Here is a 15331-nt window from a genome sequence, read left to right as displayed (position 1 = left end):
ATAATAACAAATAGAAACCATACCCCCCAAACACACACATACACACAATTTTCATTCATTACAGTCTGGGTTCAGGCCTGACCATGGGACTAAGTCAGCCTTGGCTGCCCTAATGGATAACCTTTACAGAGAGAGGGACGGCGGGAATGTGAACTTTCTTTTGCATCTTGATCTCTCTTCAGCGTTTTTGTACCATTTACCATGTTATCCTCCCCTACCAGCTCTGGAAATTGGGAGCACTGTAATAGAGTAGTTCTGATCCTACCTTTGGGACAGTGTCCAGAGAGCAGCATTGGGAGAATGCTTTTCAGCCCCCTGGTAGCTATGTTATGGGGCGCTGCAGTTCACTATCTTATCTCCAGTGCTATAAACTTAAAAACTATGTCAAATAAGTTTTGGAGTGTTTCAACAACAACAGTAATTTACTTACCAGTTATATTTGAAAGAAAAAATATCAAAGCAGTTTACAACACCTCAAAATATAAAGTATACATTCAAAGCAACACAATTAACAGGAAACTAAAATATTATCCTTAACATTTCAGAAGACAACATTACTAAAGGAAGTCAAATATAAAATGCACATTTAAAACAGTATAATGAACAAGAGAATAAAATATTATCCCTTCCAATCAGGATTCAGGCCCCATCATGGGACTGAAACTGCCTTGATCGCGCTGGTCAATGATCTCTGATGGGCTAGGGAGATTTCAGTCCAGCCCCGTACAATGCAGGAATCTAAGTTAAAGGATACATGACAAGAGGGCCATCCAACCTCTGCTTAAAAACCTTCAAGGAAGAAGAGTCTGCCACCTCCCAACGGAGACGACAGTGGCCTTCACCACTTCCCAAACCCAGCTTGTTACCGGTACTCCTTCTTGGTTAGATACTAGTAGCCAAAATGGGCAACACATGGACAAATGGATGGTAGGATACACTCCCCAACCACCCTGTCAACATCTGCAAGATGCAATAACAGGGACTCATCCAAGCATCTGAATGGCTCTCTAATATGGAAACAGACATATTTTAAACATTTCCAGTAAAACAAGCAGCAGAGGAATCTCCTTGGCAGGCCTTCTCAATCCCACAGTTGCCGGGAATGGTATGGTGACTTCATGGGGGAAAACAAGCCTCTCCTTCATGTTATGTGCCGGGACTGACTTCCGACATTGAAAACAGATTCCTGGATTAATTTGGGTGTTGATAGTAAATTGTTTATATGACACACCATGACCAACAAGTGACCAACAAGTAGAGTCAGGGAAGTATATTGTCCAATCTCATCCTCCCCAGCAGGAGTTCATTTGAGTTCAAGGCTCATATGGAACTGGAACTCCTATTCTTAAGAACTACACAGCAGACAAGTTGGTCAGACACATCTCCAGCACTGTGACGGGAAAGTCTGAACTTCCGAAACCTCTGCCTGTCAGGGCCAGACAGTTATTAAAAGCACAGATCAGAGGGTTGCAGTGCAGAAAAGGTCATGGGTGGGGGAAGAATTCAGAAACATAATCTTAATGCTGCAATCATAACCCCATTTAGGATTTCAGTAGGACTTATTTCTGAGCAGATATGGGCTATGTACACACCATTTGTAGAAGACTGATGTAGTTTTTTTCAATCTGGAGTCATTCATGCTTCCCTTCAACATGCTGCTTTCAATCCAGAATTAGACTCTGCTGTCTGCAAGGATAGATGCAAGGATACTTGAGACCCTTGGTTAGGTTACCTTTGAATAGGTAAAAGGTAAAGGTAAAGCACCCTTGGACAGGCAAGTCCTGTAAAAGGTGACTGGGGTTAGAATCATAGAATCATACAGTTGGAAGAGACCACAAGGGCCATCGAGTCCAACCCCCCGCCAAGCAGGAAACACCATCAGAGCACTCCTGACATATGGTTGTCAAGCATAGAATCATAGAATCATAGAGTTGGAAGAGACCAACTCTAGACCAACTCTAGAGAAGGGTTGCGGCGCTCATCTTGCTTTCAGGCCGAGGGAGCCGATGTTTGTCCACAGACAGCTTTCCAGGTCATGTGGCCAGCATGACTAAACTGCTTCTGGCACAACGGGACACTGTGATGAGTGCTAGGGCACATGGAAACACCATTTACCTTTCAGCCACAGTGGTACCTATTTATCTACTTGCGCTGGTGTGCTTTCAAACTGCTAGGTTGGCAGGAAGCTGAGACAGAGCAATGGGAGCTCACTCCGTCGTGGGGATTTGAGCTGCCGACCTTCTGATCAGCAAACCCAAGAGGCTCAGTGGTTTAGACCACAGCCCCACCCTTGAATAAGGTAGTGGTGACACTTCATAGGGCAGGTATGGACACACCTCCTATTTCTGGGGCTACTTACATCTGTTTCCATATGGACACACTGCAAGGTAATGCAGAATCAATCTGCAATGAGCTTTTATTTTTGGAATAAAACCAGCTTCTCAATGAAACCAGTCTTTCCAGGGGCAAAAAACATGCAATAGATCTAGATTGTGTATGCACTACATAGAATAAACAAGGATTCCATCTCCATTGATTTTAGAATAAAATGTGTATATGCAACTATGGCTAGAATTGTAGCTCTCATTTAAATCAAAAGAATTTACATCTTGGTAAATGTTTCAGCTCAGACTGTATGACAATAGGGCAGCTAGTGAGAACCTAGTAAGAATGGAATGCTCTGCATTTCCTGTGTACCCTGAAGAAACTCCATGTAGGAAATTACTGTATTTTTTCTGTGTATAAGACGCCCCCATTATAAAACAACCCCTATTTTTTAACCCCAATTTAATAAATCAGTATTTTGGGGTTGTTAAGCTTTCTGGTGTTGATCTCAAAAAAACTGTCTTATACAGAGAAAAATAAGGCCGTTTCTGAGTTCATCGAGAGATGGTTTTGTGTAGGGTATGAAAGTGTAAGCAATTAACTGGGAAGTCGCTGGTTCAAATCTCCCTTTATTCATTTATTCTCCGAGAGACATTAGGCAAGCTACTGCTGTCCACTCTTCTGTCTGAAGTATAATAGACTTTATCTACCTGGCAGAGTAATTTGGGGGATCACTGAGATAATATATATGTAGCTCTTTGAACATCCTAAAATGCTCTATGGATGCTCAGACTTGAATTCATTATAAAATTTAGCTGATTCAGACAGGCTGAATCACTGATGATATTCTAGTATGTGGAGGTTCCAGGGCACAAGTCAGTAAGGCTCTCACCAGTGGAGACGCCGCTTGGGCTCTGCCGCCTGAGGCAGCTGCCTCCGTCTGCCTCCTGGACAGGAATGGCTCTGTCTATGGGGACAGAAGAACCTTGACAAGACTTTCAAAAAAATAACGATGCTATCAGTGGCGTAGCATGAGGGGTGCAGGGGGGGCCGGCTGCACCGGGCACAACATCTGGGGGTTAGGGGGCGCAAATCCACAGGTTAGGGGGTGCAAATCCATGGGTTAGGGGGCGCAAATTACTTGCCTTGCCCCGGGTGCTGACAACCCACGCTACGCCACTGGATGCTATCAACCTAGGAACAAAACTAAAATACCATAAGGACAAGGAAGAATGTGTGTCAGGGGCAGAAAAAGCCCCTTTCCTGCTCACTTGCTTCCTCGGGGCACCCGGGTGATGTGCTGAGCAGGCTCACCAAGGGGGTCCTGAGCAGGTACCTGGTCCCAGCAGAATTTAAGCAAGGAGCAGCAGCAGCAGCTTCGCTTCCAGTTCCGTCCAGAAACGGACTGGCAGGCAGAGCAGCCGCTGTTCCTAACCTTGGGTCCCCAGCGGCTGCTGCTGGACTACAACTCCCATCATTCCTAAGCAGGACGCTCGGCGGCCACGGATGATGGGAGGTGTAGGGCAGCAAGACCTGAGGGCCCAAGGCTGAGAAAGGCTGCGCTGGGCGCTCTTCACCCGCACTCCGCCCCTCACCTGAGGCGAGGGAAGAGTCCCAAAACGGGAATTTGGAAGCGGGACGCGAAGGAAGAAGCGGGGCGGGGCTGCTCCGGGAGAGGAGCCCGGGCCACGGAGGAGTGGGCAGCCTCTGCCGGAGACCCAGCGGGAAAGGGGGCGCTGCCTCGCCGGACCCCCCCCCCCGCCCCCCGTCCGAGCGGGCGCGCGCCGACGGGGCTTCTTTGCCTCGCCTCAGCCAAGAGCATTTATTTGGGCTGGCGGTTCTTGGGGCAAAGCGAGGAAGCTTCGAAAGCGCCGCCAAGTCCCCGCCACGGGTGCCGCCTTCTCGCTTATTTATCTCCTCAGTCTAATGGGGGGGGGGGTCGCGGAGACCAGGCGCCCCTTCCCTCCCTTCCCTCCCTCCCTCCCCCCGCGGCTCCCTCGCCGCTTGTGGTTCGGGCTGCGTCTGCAGCAGCAGCAGCGGGGGCAGGGGGAGGCGGGGCCGAAAGCCGACCCCGGCCAATCAGGAGCTCCCCTCTCCCGATTGACTGGAGGCAGCCTTTTTCACCCTGCGCGCCCGGCTGAGGCGGCGGCGGGTGGGGGAGGGGCGCGCGGCTGGGCCTGGGGGGGGCGGGGCCTGCGGGGCGCGACTGGGCCAGAGGCGTCTCTCGCTGGCTGGCTCCCTGCGAGGGGGCGCGAGAGGGGCTGAGGGGACCGGGACAATGGCGGCGGCGGCGGCGGCGTCTCCTCCGAGCCGGCGGCGGGGCCCCTGCGCTGCTACTCTGCTCCGCTGGGCGACTTCGGCGGCGGCGGCCGGGCTCCTGCTGCTCCTCCCTGAGGCGACGACGGGTGAGTTGCGCCTCGCCGCCCGCCGGCCTCCGGCTCTCCCCCTCGGCAACATGGCGCCGCTCCCCGAGGCGGCGGCGGGTGAAGGAGAAGGAAGCGCCCGGGGATGGATGGAGGGAGGAGGGCATTCTCCGGAGGACGCGGGCCGAGTCGCCCAGGCCGCCCTCACAAAGGCTGCCCGCCCCCCCCCCTTCCATTCGCCTCCTTGGGGAAAGAAAGAAAGAAAGCGAGCGAGCGAGCGCCGGCGCCTATAGAGTCCCGTCTGCGCGCGTTTCTTGCGCGGGGGGGGGGGGATTGCGCCTTGTTTTTGTGTAGTATTGCACTCTAGGGCGCGCCCCAGAAGCCGCCCCCTTGTTCTCCTCCCGCCTCCCGAGGGCAGATGCTGCTTGGCGCGGGCAGGGGGGTCTCTTGGGCTTTGTGGGGGCTTCGCTGCGGGGAGGAAGGGGCGGGACGCAGTTTGGCTGCCCCCTCGAGCAGGAGGGGGGCGTCGCTCTTGCACCCACCGTGGGGCTGGCGCTGTGGCACCGATCCGGCCCTGTGTGTGGGAGGTGCGGCAGGAAGGTGATGGCAGGGTGGTGCCCCTTGGGATGATTCACGTTATCTCAGCACTTGGCTGAAACTTTGTGATCGAGTTACAGATAGGTAGCCGTGTTGGTCTGCCATAGTCAAAACAAAACAAATTCCTTCCAGTAGCACCTTAAAGACCAACTAAGTCAGTTCTTGGTATGAGCTTTCGTGTGCATGCACACTTGGTATCTGAAGAAGTGTGCATGCACACGAAAGCTCATACCAAGAACTGACTTAGTTGGTCTTTAAGGTGCTACTGGAAGGACTTTGTGATCGAGTTACAGATAGGTAGCCGTGTTGGTCTGCCATAGTCAAAACAAAATAAAAAAAATCCTTCCAGTAGCACCTTAAAGACCAACTAAGTTAGTTCTTGGTATGAGCTTTCGTGTGCATGCACACTTCTTCAGATCACACTTCTTGTGATCGAGACAGCGGAGGAAACCCGGCATTGTTCCTGCACCGTGACGGCGAGGCGCTGCGGGAAGCTTGCGGGGTACAACTACCCGTATCCTCGTGCTGCTCGCAGAAAAAGGAATGCCTGTGTTTTGAAGAAGTTTTTAAGCCTTGAGATTTAACCGATGTCCGCATTCATCCCAACTCGGTGTGCTTGCGGCTGAGGCCAAAACTGCACCGATGCCAAGAACCGCATTGAATCGTAAAAAGGATGGCACAAATCATGGGAACTCAAAAGCCGTTGTGCCTGTTGCTTTAATGGGTGTGTGGGTGGTTGTAGAAGTTGCATCTACAGCTACTGATGTTACGCTGTTTTTGTAAGCAGTCCACAAAGCACTTCTAACCTGCTATGATCACAGCTGATCTGTATGCAAAGACTGTACATATTGAAGACGCAGCACTTCAGTGTAACATCTTAGTGCAAAAACCTGCGTTTGGGGCATTGCATCCACCACTTGAGATTTCACTGCAAGCAGCAATGATACAAAATACATGATCTCAGGCATGACTTTCATGGACAGACATGACCCAATTTTGCAGTGCATATTTGTGTGGTCAGAAAATGCAGAGTAAAAAACAGATCTGACATCACTGAGAATTTTAACTGAAGAGTAGCGTAGAAACATAGATAAATACAGTGGTACCTCGGGTTACATACGCTTCAGGTTACAGACTCTGCTAACCCAGAAATAATACCTTGGGTTAAGAACTTTGCTTCAGGATGAGACCAGAAATCAGGCAGCAGCAGCACGGCGGCAGCAGGAGGCCCCATTAGCTAGTGGTGCTTCAGGTTAAGAACAGTTTCATGTTAAGAACGGACCTCTGGAATGAATTAAGTACTTAACCCGAGGTACCACTGTAAATACATTTAAATGCATTGTGGCACCTCTGGTTCAAAAAATTAGTTTTCAGTTGCAGACATTCTTGGATTCATATTTTATCAGTGGATTCCATACATCAGCCATAAAAATGCAGTTTACATTTGTGCCCATAGATCAGGCATCCCCAACCTTTGGCACTCCAGATGTTTTTGACTACAATTCCCATCATCCCTGACCACTGGTCCTGTTAGCTAGGGATCATGGGAGTTGTAGGCCAAAACATCTGGAGGGCCACAGGTTGGGGGTGCCTGCCATAGATAATACTGTACAAATGGTTCATCCAGTACCTCGCTGCATTGCTGTGGCCACCTGTGGCACATTGGTGAAGGGTTGCATGGAGACACCCAAAAGTACCAGTTGTTGCTCCTTTGTGAGTGGCCTGCTTCTCTTGAGTGCAAGGACAGCCACTTGCAAAGGAGTAGTGACTGGTACTCTATGGCAGTGGTTTTCAACCAGTGTGCCATGGGGTGCCCTGAATGATGGTCATGGTTACCATGAGCAACACTAGCCTATGTCCTTTTCTTTCCTCTCTCCTCTGATGCCTTTTCACGTGTCTGCCTCCCAAAGGCTTGCGTGCTGTTGGTTGCAGCAGCCCTGGCTATAAGTTCCCCAGGTGAATGGTGCCTATGGGGCTGGTTAGGTGGTGCTGGTTACCAGCAGCCAAGGTAACCTCAGACTAAACAAGCAAGTGGGTGAGAAAGCCCAGCCAGCCTTTGCTGTTGGGAATGGACAGACAAGTCCCAGGCCCCTGTGGGGCAGGCGGGAGGGCAGCTCAGAGACCAGGGGCGGCAGCAGTGGCCACCCGGAGGATTCTCAAGGAGAGGAGGCTGAGGAAACACTCCACAAGGGAGGCTATTCGAAAAAGGGTGAGGGGCTGCCTGCTCTACAAGCAAGGGGTGACATAACTGGGCTCCTGAGCCCCACAGGGGAGCCACAGAAATAATGTAGTTGGTCAAGGGAGTCATGGACTCAAAAAGGTTGAAAAACACTGCTGTACAGGATTGAATCCTCCTGTTTAACAGCTGATCAGCAGGGGGATTCAATCCTATGCTGTCTTGGTGTGCCTGCCCTTTAACCTTAATAATTTTTTTTTTAACTGCATATTAAAACAGGAGTATAAACCCCTTTAAAAAGACATTGGCCCCACTGCAAGACTGAATCTGGGGTGAGCTGGACGACCACTTGGGCAGCACAGGCTGAATTGGCCTGATTTGGGAGCAGCAGATCAAGATCACAGGGCAGATTGGGAGTCCATGCACAGTCCTAATGAGAAGAGAGAAGAAATAAGGCAAGATATACCTATCTTGCCTACCTAAACAGACCTATCTGTTTAGGTAGAAGTTTAGGGTTAAAATGTAACAAGAAGGCAGTGATACAGAAAGGCACCACTAAGTGACAGAAAGAAAGAAAGAGATGAAAGTACTGTAATAGAAAATGAGAGAAGAGACCGATGAGCTAGATGTGAATCTTTTTTGGATATCATGGATGCTGTTTTGGTAAATTGTAAAATTTGCCTAGCAAGAAAATTCTCCTGTGGCACAGCCTTGCAGGGAGTGGAGTGAGGATGATGTGGCGTCCCTGTTCCTTCTAACCCTGTGGGTGTCATTGTTAATGTGTGTTACTATGGTATGTATTTTTGAGTTTTTATATTGTAAACTGCCTGAAGGGTGGTATAGAAATTTAGGGTTGACATATTTCAAGAGGTAAAAATCTGGACATAAAAAGTTGAGGTTTTTTAGGGCAATCGCCTGATGCTCCCTCTGCCGCCACCCACACCAGAGCCAGAACCAGAGCAGCACGCACACAACTTATTTTTTTCTTAAAAAAAGAAAATACAGGACATTTGATTTAAAACGTAAAATTCCCCCTGGGTGGGCATGTAGGACCCCCAAAAGAGGACATGTCCGGGAATTCCCGGACGTATGGCAACACTATGAAATTTAATAAATAATAATTACAGCTCTCACTTCCTGCAGCCAGACTACAGCTGTCACTTCCTGGGGCCCCATGATGACAACCCCTGGGCAACCAAGTTGCCCACTGCAGTGTTCTTTGTTTTCTCACCACAGTAGACACTTCTTTGTTTTACTCACCACAGTAGACACTTCTGCATTTTAGTTCCCATCACACTTCCATTCTGGGAGAAGTCTAGAAAGCCATAGAAACAAAATAGAAAGTGAACAGTGTTGTTATTCTATGACTCCCTTACTGCAGGCATATCTATGGGGCACTACAGGCATAGGTGGAACCTAGAGCTATGGTCTAGGTGTTCATTGGAAGTATCTGATACATCTGTCAATTTATTGGAAAGCTTTATAGAAGTCTCAAGCAGTTTTAATGCTTTATCTCAAAAAGTCCTCCCTGGACTCAGAGACATTAAGACAACTGCTGCATTGTTGCAAATATCCCCTTCTTGGGCAAGGTGATTGAGAAGGTGATGGCTGGTGATGGTCTGCTGTAGGAGTGCCTGGATGAAGTGGATTATCTAGCCCTGTTTCAGTCTAGCTTCACCTTGACTGATGGTTTTGTTTTCTGTTTTTTGTTTGTTTGGAAGAGAGACAGAGCGCTACCCTAATTATTTTCATATATTGTGGCTTTTGCTGCCATTGACCATGGTATCTTGCTGGCACTGCTCAATAGATAGAGAGTTGGGAACATGTGTGGTGTGGTGGCTTTGCTGCTATCTCCAGAACCACCACCACTCCACTGGAGAGTAGCACTGGAGAACTTTGGCTGGGCCCCTTGGTGCTTGTGCTGTAGAGTCCTGCAGAGTTCTGTTCAATATCTATATGACTTTACTGGGACAAGTCAACCAGGGGTTCGGAGTGTTGATGATACACAGTTCTCCATTCCATCTGAATCAGGAGAGGCAGTTAAGGTGCTGGACCAGTGTCTATAGGCAATGGCTGGCTAGATGTGGGGCAGTGAGCTGAATTGAATCCTGATAAGTTGGAAGTGCTGTAGAAAGGTGGCATTTGTGGGCCTACCTTTTCCAGTACCAACCAGCTTGAACTTTAAGATCTGCTGCAGTCTTGCCAATGAACACAGCCTGTTTGGCTTGGCAGTCACGTAAGCTAAGGTTTTCTCTGTGGTGGCACACCAATTGTGGAACTCTTTCCCCGCAGAATTGTGTGTGTTCCCTGTATTGCTGCTATCCCACTGACAGCTAAAAATGTTTGTTCAAGCCTTCAGGTGATTTTCCAGTGAGCAGTTTTTATGTTTTCCCAAGTTTTACATAATGGTTTAAAAACTATTTCTGATGGTAAATTGGATTATAGCTGCTCTGGGCTCCATTAGGAGGAAGTTTAGGGTTAAAATGTAACAAGTGAGTAAATCTGATATGTTGCAACAACAGGCCAGGTAACAGAGCTACAGAGAATGGAATCAGCCCCTTTGGCAGACCCAGTCCCCAAAGCTGTCCTCATGTCTGCTCTGGCAACACTGGTACTGGACCTAATCTACAGCCTCAGTGGTTCATTTACCTGTTCTTCTTCCAATATGATATATTCTGTTAAAGGTCAGCAATGCCCTTCTGTATTCTACATAGGACAAACCCAGCTCTATGGCTGGCATAGTTAATGGGTTTTGTTTTTTGTTTTGCTTGGAGACCATATTGAGGGTTTTACTACCTGTCCAAGGGCTGCATGCCAATGTGCACACACACACACACTAGGGAGTGTGGTTACACAGAAAGAGCCTGTACATGTACACACTTACACACACAGCAGAGCAGCTTACACGTAGCTGTGCACACACAGATAGCTTGGCAGAGGAACAGACTCAGCAGCAGATAGACATATATTCAGCAGCACTTCTGCTTTCCAGGGCACTGCTGTTGTAGGAGGGTTCCAAAATTTTATGCTCCATTAATAAATGAACTTCCCCTCTACCCCCAATTACTTTAATTGCCTTGAAACTTAACCAATCAATTTATTCTGCATTAATATATTATTAACCCCCTCTTTCCTCAGCATTGATTTCCTGTGAACATTGGCTTCATTTCATTGTGCCCCATTAAGACCTCCCAATTTTTTCCTCTTCATTGATTGATTTCAGTTTCCTAAGTTAAATTGGTTTCACCACAACATTAATTGCATTGCTTTCCATCTATACCCCCTTTCTTCCACATTGATTCCCTCTCCATTTCAGATTGCTCACTGGTAAGTTTTTAAGAAATTGCTGCAGGCATAGTCAGCTACTTCAGTGCTTCAGTTTGTCCCACCGCTGGCTATCAGGACTGATCATGCAAGATTATCTCTCTTGGACAGTGTAAACATCATCGCCAGCTACTCAAAACACTACTCATGGTTCTAGAGGAAAACACTGAAGACAAGCAAGCAAGTGTTCTCCAAGCTTTGGAAGATTGGAAGAGAAGTTGAGGACAAAAACATTTGACTGTACCTGCAGGGCAGTCAACACTGAGAGCACCATGGCAATTCAAAAGGGGGGAGGGTGTCAAAGAGAAAAAAAAGACCCCCTAAAAGGGGCCACTGCTCCTGACAGATCTAGGTGGCATGCTTTTCACATGGTATGGGGCTGTATATGGGCCACAGCTAAGCCATCTCTGCTCTATAAAAAATAATAAATGACCACAAATGTGACCACAGAAATTGTAATATTCAAAAGCCAGTGAGGAAATATTTCACCCTACTCACAAATTCAGGAAATCTCAAAGAGACTGTAGTGTGGAACCATGAATTACAATCAAGAGGCTCAGTGCTATCACTTCTGAACTGAACTGAACTGAACTGAGATGAAGGATCCTTAACACATACGTGTTAATTGGCTTACCAATGTCAGAAAGCCTGCTTTCAAAATCTGCATTGTAAATTACCACTGGTCAGTACATAATCAGTGGTTTTTTATGCATTTTATTTCCCTCTGACTTCGAAATCTCTGCCCTAGCCAAAATATATACCTGCAACTCAGGATAGCACTACATGCATCTGATGAAGTGAACAATGGTCCATGAAAGATTATGCCATAATAAATTTGTTGTTCTTTAGAGTGCAACACAACCCTTTGTTCTTTTTGATGTGTAGTATTAGTACCACCACATGTTAGTTGTTCTATCAAAAAACATACTATCAGTGCATCCCAGGCCTGGCATGCACTCAATGCAGTTTTACAAAATATTCACTATGAACAGTTGACTGTCAGGCTATATCACACATTGTTTTTGAAATTTCCCACCAGTTTCAGAAATGATTTACAATATTATATAAAGGGATCCTGTTTGAGAAACTCAATTCATTTCACAGTTCTTTGGATTATTGTGAACTTATTTCATGTTAAGGTTACAAAAAAACAACCATCTGAAAATATGTCTGGAATGCTATTCTTTTTCCCAGATGTTGGCTGTCAACTTACCCAAACTGATAGAAGGAATTCATGTAGAAACTTGTCTTATTGTTACATACACTAGCTGCTTTATCCCTGGATTTACTTGAAAGCTGTTTGGCAGCTATTGCACCAAATACGCATTAAGAAATTTATGCTGTTATAAATTAGCAATTAGGAGTAGAAGCAAATTTGGGGGCCTTTGGATTTTGAAACTCCAACAGTGTTTAACATAACTAATATGAACATCTCTCTCCCCCCCCCCCAGCTCTACAGTGTTACTGTCTTGTTTGTACAAAAGACAACTTTACATGCACAACAGATGGACTTTGCTTTACTTCTGTAACACGGAACGGAGAGAAAATAACACGCAATAGCATGTGTGTGGCACAAGTTGATCTGATTCCCAGAGACAGGCCGTTTATTTGTGCCCCCTCAACAAGTGAAGGAGTTATTACTGTGCCACATTGCTGTGATAGAGACCTCTGCAATAAAATAGAGCTACCGATTCCAACCCCAGGTAATTTTCCCCACTCCCAATTTTGAAAGCGTAATATGAGAAACAATATAAAATAATTTAGTTAAAATAAAAACAGATAGTGGAACAATCGTAAGCATCCAATGACTTATTCAGATGATAGCATCTCCTACTCTTGTGTTGCACTTTTGATGTACCAAGTAAGTTTACCTGAAAACTGGGGGAAGGGGGAATCTTGTGTAGATATATGTCCATAGAGAGATATTTCTGTTTTATTCAAGTGCACAAACATATACAGGCATTGAATATATAATTGATAGGTTATTTTTATTTGTCTTCTGTGTCTCCCCATTCCACTTCTAGGTCCCCTCCCAAGAAAGCTGCCGTCTAATTTAGGACCAGTAGAATTGGCTGCTGTCATTGCTGGACCTGTTTGTTTTGTTTGCATTTCACTTATGTTGATTTTGTATATCTGCCATAATCGTGCCGTCATACACCATCGTGTTCCAAGTGAAGAAGATCCTTCTATGGATCGTCCTCCATTTATATCTGAGGGAACAACTTTAAAAGATTTAATTTATGACATGACGACTTCAGGCTCAGGTTCAGGTAATAAGAGTCTCTTCCCTCTTCCTGCTGCCCTCTTCTCTCCCCCCCCCATATACTAGTACATAATCTTTTAAAGGGGGTAGTATTGTGCAACACAAGCATAGTTACTTGCTAAATGTTACGGGAATAATGATTTTGCGATTGTATTATACTGGGGTTGTGAGAATATAGCTAGGCAGAAATCATAATTAGTTTATCATATTGCCAGCAACTTGCGAGAAATTCAGATTTTAATCAGATTTCAAACCAAAAGTAAAGCTTGTTTGAAGTTTCGTTTCAGTACCATGCTCAAATGCTTTCTTCTGTTGCAGACAAACCCTACCTAAAAAGTATAGATCTTGAGATTAAGGTAAAATGTTGTTGAAATATACAACATTTATGATTTCTAATATCTGCACAATCTCACCAAAATGCTTGCAATACACACGGGGGGATAAACAGTATGGCAGGATCTGTGTATGTATTACCATCTTTTTTGATCTATCAAGGAAGATTAGACCTCATTGATTAATGCTATGGATACCAGCCTAGTCCCATAGTCATTACAACAATTGGAGGCACATGGTATTAAAACCTGTAGGAAGATTTCTTAATATCAATAGGAAATAGTTTGAGCTATAGGCAAAAAGAAAAGGTCTCAATGTCACAGGAAAATGTCTTATCTGTAATCTCACTACTGCTTCCTTTGCAGGAAAGCTAAAGTGGCAGATTATTTTCCAGTGCTGCAAGGCAGGTACAGGCAGGTTGGGTAATAACAAGTGCCTGTGCATTTTGCCTCCTATTGCTAGTTCTATGAAGGCTAGAACTTGCATGTCCCATCCCCCCATGTTAAATGAAAGTTGGGGCTGCAGGCTAGCAAGACTAGAATCTGGATAAAACCTGGCCAGGCAGTGAGTGACAGTGGCATTTTTCATTGCAGCAGCTATTTATTTTATTTCTGGAGTTCTGCTTCTACAGTCTCATGAAAAGATTTCATTACCTTTAATGGGGGGATGGGTGGAAGGTGAATCTACTCTGCAAGTTTTGAGATGGGTGAAACAGTAACCAACTGCCCCTTGTTATTTTGGGCCAGCCCTATTTGAAACAAGCTACCTTCATAAATGGTGTTTTGACATTTCCTTTTTCCAAAATCCATAGTTAAGATTAACCAAAGTTTGCCTGGGTTTGGAGATCACAACAAACTGCACAACAAGCTACATGCACCCAAGCAGAACATGGGTGGAGAACTTACCGCCTTCCTGCAATTTGTTGGACTAACATCTTGCAGCCTTGCTAGAGGAAAAGGGAGAGAGTGGGACCTATGTCTTGCTGTGACTCATCAACCATGGGTGACTGACATGTGGTTTTCCAGATGTTGCTGGACTACAGACAATGATCATTCTTAACCACTGGCCCTGCTGACTGAGGCTGATGGGGGTTAGAGTCAAACAGTACCTGAAGGACCACAGATTAGCCAGCTCTGCTCTAAACCACGGTTTGGTGTTTTTTACAAATGAGGTGAAACCGTGCACAGAGTAACCTTTTGGCATGTTGTGTAGTAACTGTTTGCTCAATAATATTCTGCTGAATAGAGAAGTTAGAGATACCAGTTACTGACTAGAAAACCCACATCAATATTTAATTGAACAACAGCTGAGAAGGTGTAGTTTCATGCCTTTAGTTTCCAAAGGATGCACTTACTGTTTCAGCCACCAAAGACAGTCTTCTCTCACTTTCCACAGTCCATTACTTAAAATAGAGAGTTCCTGTATTTGAAACCAAGAAAGAACTAGAGAAGATAGTTGCAAAGTATTTCTTGCTTCTCAGTTTTTAAAAGTAAAAAAGCTCTTCCTATAGCAAAGAAGGAGAAAAGACTACTTCCATATGGTCCTTTTTGTTCCTACCATGAACTTTGCTCCTTCCATGTCCCACTGTTGCTACCATCTGAAGCCTAGATCAAAACCTGGGTCCTTAGGCCAGCATTTCAGAGCGGGGAGCTCAACACTACATATATATTTTGCCATGTTTACTAAAAACATATTTGGGAGCTATCTGAGGAAATTTGTGGAACTGTGGAACAACTTGAGGAGTGAGTGATTGGAATCTGTTCCCAGAAACTATGCCCTGTAATTTGTACGATTGCATCTTAGTCACATTTAACTTGCATGATTTTAACTGTATACAGTTGAAGACCTTTTGTTGAAATCCTGCAAGTTAAATGCAGGCAAGGCCCTCACTGCGCACTGACTTCAGAAGCCTCAAGATGCTCCCACAAGATTCAAAGAATTACAGGAAAT

The 15331-nt window shown here is 45.9% G+C and overlaps 1 protein-coding gene across 2 annotated transcripts in view; it reads left to right on the top strand.

Annotated features, from left to right (window-relative positions):
- Positions 1–4617: 4617 nt before the first annotated feature.
- TGFBR1 (transforming growth factor beta receptor 1) overlaps positions 4618–15331 on the top strand; it is a 72540-nt gene continuing 61826 nt past the window's right edge. For both annotated transcript variants that reach the window (XR_014150432.1, XM_081836333.1), the window contains exons 1-3: positions 4618–4730; positions 12237–12488; positions 12810–13055. Coding sequence is in view for 1 of the 2 variants with exons in the window: in XM_081836333.1 (XP_081692459.1) it covers positions 12347–12488; positions 12810–13055 (388 nt within the window). In the remaining variant the exon portion in view is untranslated. The remainder of the gene's footprint in view (positions 4731–12236; positions 12489–12809; positions 13056–15331) is intronic.

The sequence above is a fragment of the Podarcis erhardii genome (assembly GCF_964252035.2).
Source record: "Podarcis erhardii genome assembly, chromosome: 13".
Lineage (NCBI taxonomy): Eukaryota > Metazoa > Chordata > Lepidosauria > Squamata > Lacertidae > Podarcis > Podarcis erhardii.
The sequence above is the reverse complement of the archived record's forward strand: the minus strand, read 5'-3'. Positions and strand labels throughout refer to the sequence as shown.